This window comes from Gymnoscopelus braueri (assembly GCF_963280865.1).
Source record: "Gymnoscopelus braueri genome assembly, chromosome: 11".
NCBI lineage: Eukaryota > Metazoa > Chordata > Actinopteri > Myctophiformes > Myctophidae > Gymnoscopelus > Gymnoscopelus braueri.
In genome coordinates, this window is record NC_137613.1 from 17,440,518 (window position 1) to 17,449,019 (window position 8,502).

At 47.9% G+C, this 8,502-nt stretch overlaps 1 protein-coding gene across 1 annotated transcript; it reads left to right on the forward strand.

Annotated features, from left to right (window-relative positions):
* Positions 1 to 290: 290 nt before the first annotated feature.
* LOC308095486 (uncharacterized protein) lies at positions 291 to 8,305 on the forward strand (the record flags this gene model as incomplete). Its single annotated transcript, XM_080442543.1, has 6 exons — positions 291 to 1,001; positions 4,268 to 4,842; positions 6,100 to 6,491; positions 6,682 to 6,932; positions 7,342 to 7,521; positions 8,096 to 8,305. The coding sequence occupies 6 exons, from the start codon at positions 291 to 293 to the stop codon at positions 8,303 to 8,305; spliced, it is 2,319 nt and encodes a 772-aa protein (XP_080298669.1).
* Positions 8,306 to 8,502: the final 197 nt, after the last annotated feature.

Consider the following 8,502-nt stretch of genomic DNA (forward strand, 5'->3'; position numbering starts at 1 on the left):
AGTGAAGGCACTTGGTAACGCTGGCGCCCAGTTCTTCTTCAGTGGTACCTGGAAACCTGCCCTGGGAAATTTGTAGAATTAATTGCCTATAGTGAAAGTAATTTACTCGCCGTCGTCTGTGTCTGAGAGGGTGGATCGTGACATGGGCTGTACTGATCGTCGATGACATGTCTCCTCCTGACAGCCACCAATTCATCGCAAATGACTTCCACTCATAGTGCACGTCACATCAGAAATAACACCCGGCACCACAGTCGCTTGACCAAGCGGGTACGGAACTCGAGCCAAACATGGTCAAAGACGCAGGCCTTCTCAGCCTGGCAGCTACAGGGCACACACTACAGTGTGGAAGTAGAACCCTAACGGCGTTCGCCGTTTTCCCATCTTTCCCCCTGTGCTCCTTCCTCCTCTACTCCCTTGTGACTTTCACATCAGCCGCTGGCAGCGTGCCCGGTATCGAATACGACTACGGCGTCAGCCCCAAATTCGTTTGCACCCCGATCCCGCCGGAGGCGGACCCCAGCTGCTTCTCGCCCCCGGTGGCCCATGGGCCTGGCAGTAACGGACACGGCAACAACGGACACAATGGCAACAGCCGGAGAGCCGTGATGTCAGAGGAAGCCAAAGCCACCATCTTGCACCTGAGGGAGAGCCTGGTGAGGCAGAAGGAGACCATTCTGGACCAGCGGGAAACCATCAGAGAGCTCAACGCCAAGCTCACCCTCTGCGATGGCTTCGGGGGCCACCACAGCATCGGTCACCACGACAATCACCATAACAACCACCATGACGACCACGACGATCACCACGATCACCACGGGCACCATGGCGGCCATCACTCGTCATCGCACCACGACACCGACCATCACTATCCTCACAACAGCCACCGGTCCGACCCCCACCCCCGGACAGGTCCACCCCCCAGTAAACACAGCTCCTTCTCTGCAGACCAGACCAGAAAAACACTGCAGACACTGAAAGAGAGACTGGAGAGCTTGCAGGTGAGACAAAAAAACACAATGCAGTATAGAGGTGAAGAGGTGACGGATTGGGGTGGGTCATTGACCCTTAGGTCTTTGGCGTGGAGGTTGTTGAAAAGGGGGAAAAAAACTTGGAAGGCTTGCATTTCTACACTATTGCATTATATCACACACACTAATGCTTAAAGCGATGTTGAACTTTGGTAGAACCTTGAATTGTATGGGTTCCTGCCAAGAAGTCAAAATATTGCCAATACATAATAGACAACTACTGGTATTTGGGGTTTTATCTCTTTCCTGTTTGCATTACACTGCTGTTCACCAGCAGTTTAAAACCATAGCAATGGTACAATTAGTGCAGTCAGGTGGTGTGAAGCCCATCACAGGTGTGACTAATTGGCATTATTTCTTGCGTCAACCAGGGTCACAAGCTTGGCACCCAACACCCCCCTCCCCCCATAAACATGCACACCTACTAGAAACATACTATACACCTGCTTGCACACACACACACACACACACACACGCACGCACACGCACACGCACACGCACACGCACACACAAACACACACACACACACACACACACACACACACACACACACACACACACACACACACACACACACATATTGTGTTGACAAATAGTAACCTACAATCCATCCATCTATGTCACCTCCAGAGCTGTTCCTTTCTCTCTCTCTCTCTCTCTCTCTCTCTCTCTCTCTCTCTCTCTCTCTCTCTCTCTCTCTCTCTCTCTCTCTCTCTCTCTCTCTCTCTCATGCTACCAGAGGGCAGTGGTCTCAGACCTGACCTCTCGGCCAGGGTGTGAAAGCTGCTCTAAGTTGATTATCCCTGACCCCTTACCCCATGAACAACCTCCCGGGGCACTGGTCACATGGACAGAAAGATGACTCAGGTGGTGGGTGGGGAGGAGATGAGCGGTGAGGGTCCTGCCCCGTCAAAGGGGAGCTGGGAAGGAGGCATTGTGGGAAACCGATTATGTGTTGTAGGCCTGACCTCGACTAAGTCGAATAGTCGACTGGTTAGTCGTGGGGGGTCCGAGTCGACTGCGTGTCTCTTAGTCGAATCTAGTCGAAGAAAAAAAAAAAATATATATATATATATTTTTTTAAGGGCCAAAAATGTTTTTAATTGTTTTTTGGCCAAGTCTACACCTGCAACCACACGTAACTTCCACTTTATTCTTCTTATTCCTCGTCTTTGAATTGGTATTGTTTGTGTTGGAGCGCCTCAGTGCAGCTGCAGAGTTCATGTGCAACCTCTTCCAGAGAGAGATAGAGACACTAGAAACTCTGCTGGAGACACAAAACAAACTGTGTAGACTTGGCCCTTTGAAATAAAATGTATTTTGGCCCTAAAAAAAAAAAGATAGTCAATAGCCAATAGTCGACTGCCAGTCGACTATTGGCAATTAGTCGCCAATTAGATTCGACTAAACAAATCCTTAGTCGGGGACAGGCCTAGTGTGTTGTATGCGAACGTTCTTTGGCAGTGAAGACAAACAATGTTATCATCCTCAAGGAGAGAGGGGAGATCTAATTTCATTCACTAAGCTCTGGTTTTGAATTTTGGAGCATAACTGCACGCCAGTGTTCTAAAGGCTCATTTGGAGTTTTCAGTAATTCCTGGGTCAGCTCCCAGAATAGGCTATTCCTGGTACAACACTCCAGTTCATATAGTGCGTGCCAACGACTCGTCACCACGGGGGGGGCGTGGCATAGTAGCTGCAGACATACTTGAGGGGGGCAATGTTAAGTCAACCTGTTTTATACCCCTCAAAGATGTCCGCCGCTACCAAATGACACTTGTTGACGCCCCCTTCAGGATTTTTGGCACGCTCTATAGAGGAATATTATCTGATGGTCACATATTGATCTCTATTTTTTGTTTTTTATTACTAAACAGAAACACTAAACTAAACTGAATTAAACTAGTTCTCAGCAAAGGTGATGTAGGGAAAGTATTTCCGGCAAATCCCCCTCCCCATGAGAAAAAAACAGACAAAACCTGAGCAGGGTCTCCGTCACCGCACCCACCTAAAATTATGTGTACATGCCGATGCAGTGTGGCTGCATGGCATCCACCTTCACCTCCAATTAGCCTAATCCTCCAGGACAAGTCCATTAATCTTGGGAATGTAGTGGCGGGGGAACAAAGCCGGATTTTAAGGTGAGGAAGATAAGGATGAGGGAAAGGAGAAGAGGGTAGAGAAGGATCACCAGGAGAGTGCCATAACAACAGGTTGCAACAGCCACCCTTCGTCTCACCTTGTGATTATTATGGCAGCCATACTGTCAGTGTCGCCCCTCCCGTTTGCAGTGGTGTAAAGTAACAATGTTGAGGTATTTTTTATTTACTGGAGTATTTCCAATTTTCTATACTTTTACTTCTACTCCATTATATCTCAGAGGCAATAAATATTGTACTTTTACTCCACTACAATTATTTGAAAACTTTAGTTACTAGTTACTTTTTAGATATAAATTATTACATTAACCACTTTAGCCCTATTTTATACCTAGGTTATTTCAAAATAGCCGATCTACAAGCTCACAGCGCGTCGCGATGAGACTTTAACAGGCTTATTTCAGCTTGTTGATCCATATGCCAAAGGCATTATGGATCAAACGGAGAAAAAAAATTCTCCGTTTATATTTTAACATTGAAGTGGATGGAGAATTAACTTTTTGAAAATCGTTTTCTCCTAGTTCCTTTGAGATTAAAAAGAAAAAAAAATAACCAAAAAAATAACCAATTTTTTTTTTATTTATTTATTTTGAAAACATTTTTTTTTTTTAGGAGACGTCAAAAGACGTCATTGGCACTAATGGCGCACTGAAAACGGCCGTCAAAAGACGTCATTGGCACTATATGAGTTAAGTTAAGATACTTTAAGTAAAACATTTGACTACTTTTTCCACCACTGCCCGTTTGTATGCGAGAGCTGGCGAGAACTTCTGGGAACTCAGATTATACTGTAGCTGAATGGGTAGAGAGGCCACCTGGGAAATAGAAGGTTCGCCCTTGGCTATGAGTCGAGCGGTCCATGAGCAAACCGCTTAATCCCTAACCCCAAAACCATCTGAGCGCCCATCAACTGCATGGGTGAAATCCGAAAACTGAATTTCCCAGTGGGATTAACTGTGTTAGGATTCTGCCTCCAATATCAACAGCTGGCCTATGACCAAATCCTGTGTGTTGGCTTCCTCCAGCAGTTTCTGGGTCAGGCTTTGACCTTTGCTTTGTCCATTTGTGTTCCTCTAGGCCAGGAACTCGTCCAGTTCGTACTCCAGTTCCCTGAGAGAGCTGCTCCAGAGGAAGATAAACGCTCTGGAGGAGCAGCTGCACGACCACTACACTCACCACGACGATCACCATGACGATCATCATGACGATCACCATGACGATCACCACGACGACCATCACGACGATCATCACGACGATCATCACGACGATCACCACGACGACCACCAAAGCAACAGTCACCAGAGCAACGGTCACCAGAGCAACGGTCACCACAGCAACGGTCACCACAGCAACGGTCACCAGAGCAACGGTCACCAGAGCAACGGTCGCCAGAGCAACGGTCACCACAGCAACGGTCACCACAGCAACGGTCGCCACAGCAACGGTCACCACAACGACTACCACGGCAGTCACCATGGCAACGGACACCACGACGACCACCATGGACACCATGATGATCACCACGGAAACGGCCACCACGACGGCGGCCACCACGACGACCACCATGACAGTCACCATGGCGATAACCACGGCGGCAACCACCACGATGACCGCCATGACAGCCATCACAATGGTCACTACGGCAGCCGCAGGTACAACTAGGGCTGTAACTATCCATTATTGTCTTGGCGATTATTATGTAACCTGACTCCGCCAGATGGGGGCCGTATTGAGTTTCACATGTTCACAATCCAGCCTCCAGCTGGAGTAATAGAGATAATCCGCATGCGTGTGCGAACCAATCAGTGGCTGCTAGGGGCGGGATCTTGGCGAGACCGGATGTGATGCCATCGAGAAGTGCTTATTGCGTTGTTGTTCTTTCACGATTCATCATGGTTGAATAGTATACAAAAGAACTACTGCTAGCGCAGCTGCTATACGTCATGTAGACACGTCAATATGATTGGTTTTTAGACGGTGATAGACAGACGGTCCCGTCCAATCACCTGCCAAATAGCTTGAAAAAAAGGGACCGTCCCTTCATCGATTGTGCTACCGAGGTCCCAGATGGAAGTAGCCTGTGAAACAAATGTGACGCAAGCTTCTTCCATCTGACGGAGTCAGGTTAGTTGTTATGTTGTTTACATTTTTAAATAATTATTCAAATCGATTATCGATTATCTGCGGAATCTACGTACAGTACGTACGTCTGTTATTCACATGTAATCGTCCGTCCAACCGACCGACCGACTTCAAACTCGGCACGCACGTTGCCGGCAACCAGTGTTGCCAGATTCTGTGAGAGAAACAAGCAACCAGGTCTAGGAAAACCAGCCCAAAAGAAGCGACTAAGGACCACATGAGTACTTTAACATGTACATCAGCTATTTAAAAATAGCCGATCTTCAAGCTCACTACGCGTCGCGATGCGACGCGTTGTGAGCTTGTAGATCGGCTATTTTCAAATGAAATCTTGCGGGGAAATTATAATAAGCAGATCTGGCAACCCTGGCGGCAACCCGAGAGAGTTGAGTGCACGGCGTCGACTCGGTAGGATAGGCGGTTGGTTGTCCAAGAACTGCCCATTTAACTGTCACGGCCACGTATAGGCATATATGGAGATTCGGTTGTCCAGAATATGGAGATCGGACCGATCTCCATATATGGGCACAAAAGGGACACAGGCAGACAGAAAAAGAGATCTCCATATATTGGCATGAAGTGGACACAGACCGACAGACGGGTACAACAGGTACTCTGAAAACGGGTACAACCATGTGGGGCATGCATTCACAACTTGCCGACGTGTTCCCGACATGCATCGTTCCCGAGTAGGCCGCGGGCACCGGTCTAGTTTTTTATAATTGCTTCAATCGATTAGTTCGATTAACTGTTGCACCCCTACACAGGTACACCCACCACGGTAGTCATGGAAACCATCACAACGACCGCCATCAAGGCCGGGGTCACGGACACTCTGACAAATACCATCACGACGATCACCACGATGACCACCACGGCGTCGGTCACCACGACGATCCCCATGACGATCACCATCACGGACAAGGTCATCACGAGGAGCATCACGACGATCACCACGGTCCAGGTAGCCATGACGACCATCACGACGATCACCACGGTCCAGGTAGCCATGACGACCATCACGACGATCACCGCGGTCCAGGTAGCCATGATGACCATCACGACGATCACCACGGCAACGGTCACCATGGAAATGACCATCATCCCAGCAAACTGGACACGGTGCTTAGTAAACTGCATCACCGCAATACTGACCCTGGTAAATACACATACACACACACACACACACACACACACACACACACACACACACACACACACACACACACACACACACACACACACACACACACACACACAATGCAATGTCCAATGCATGAGACACAGAAAAAACATACAGAAAAAAAGAAAAAAAAATCTGCAAATTAATACTCTCACAAATTCTCCAGGTAACCATGAAAAACCAAAGAATCCTGACGCCTTCCAGATTGGTTTTCCCATGAGAAACAACTACATGTACGGCAGGATGAAGCGCTCCCTGGTGAATGAGATCTTTGCGCTGACCATCTGCCTGTGGCTGAAAGGAGGCGCGGGTCCCGGCCTTGGAACACCTTTCTCCTACTCCGTACCGGGCCAGGCCAACGAACTGGTGCTGATCGAATGGGGCAACAATCCCATGGAGCTGCTCATCAATGACAAGGTAAACGGATGTTTGACAATGGTGTGGCCCATATGTGATGCAGTGGTACAGTACAACTGTGACGCTTCCAAAATAACACATTTTCAACTGAAAAATATGACATGAGTGTTTCAATACATTTAAAAGAAAACATTACTACATATAAGGCCCTGCTGTATTAGATGACACAAACCCAAGTGACATAGGACAGAGTTCTACCTGAGTTCAGCTTCGGTTTGTACAACTGTTGGCTTCAACATTAATAAACCCTAGGCCTGTTAATAACTGTGATACTATAAACAGAAAACATTTACTGATCTGAGTTCCTTATCCCTGCACTCTTTGACAATACGTCTCTTTCTACCCATCTGTATTTCATACCCGTTCTGTTTATCTGCTTACGTATTCATCTGTCCGTCCGTGTGTCCAGGCTGTGACCTTGCCCATTAAACTGACAGATGGGAAGTGGCACCACGTGTGTGTGACGTGGTCGACGCGGGACGGCCTGTGGGAATCCTACCAGGACGGGGTGAAGAAGGGCTCTGGACAGAGCCTGTCAGCCTGGCACCCCATCAAACCTGGAGGAGTTTTCATCATGGGACAAGAACAGGTACAGTAGGCATGTTGAGTGATGCAAAGCATACATTTGACTCTGAACGTTTTTTTTTTACACTTACATTTTTACACTTTCAGAGTTAATCTGATACTCTATATACAGCGCCTTCATCTAAAGTGCTTTACAATGTTGTATTACATTCACACATTCACACATCGATGGCGGAGGAACCCATGCAAGGCACCAACCTGCTCATCAGGAGCAGTTAGGGGTTCAGGGCCTTGCTCAAGGACACTTTGACACTAACCCATGGGGAGCCCAGGATCGAACTCGGAACCTTGTGGTTCCCAAGTGGCCACGCCACCTCCTTAGCCACTGCTGCCCCCAGTGTGCTGCACATGGACTGTGCTTCCATGTTTTAAAGGGTTAATAGTTCAAATGTTCATGTTTAAAAATACATTTTAAAAAGCATTCAATGTAATCGCGTTCTGTAAGAGCTTCATTTTGCTAGTTACGCATTGCTGATGGTGAGGACAGCCAATCCAGGCAAATATGCAAACATTTTCTCATGTCCATTATATGATCCTCATTACAACTTTCCATGCCGTTTCTCCTCCATCCTCCACAGGACTCACTGGGCGGCCGCTTCGATGCCAGTCAGTCCTTTGTAGGGGAGATGTCCGACCTACAGTTCTGGTCTCGGGTCCTGACGTCCAACGAGATCTACAGCCAGGCCAGCTGTGGAGTCCACCAGACTGGGGATGTGATGTCCTGGTCTGAGGCGTCCGTCGAACTCCACGGTGGGGTCACTAAGTATCCCTTCGACCCTTGCCACTAAGGGTCCTGCAACCGGAGCCCCATAAACAATTCCCAACGTTGCTACTGTAAGGGATCATGTATCCATTTCAAAGTGGTTGAAGAGGCGGGGGGGGTGTCACAAAGTAGCCCTTCAACCCTTGTCGCTGAGCACAAATTGGATCCTCATAAACATCACTATGAACAACATTTCCCACTGTTATGGATTATAGACCCACG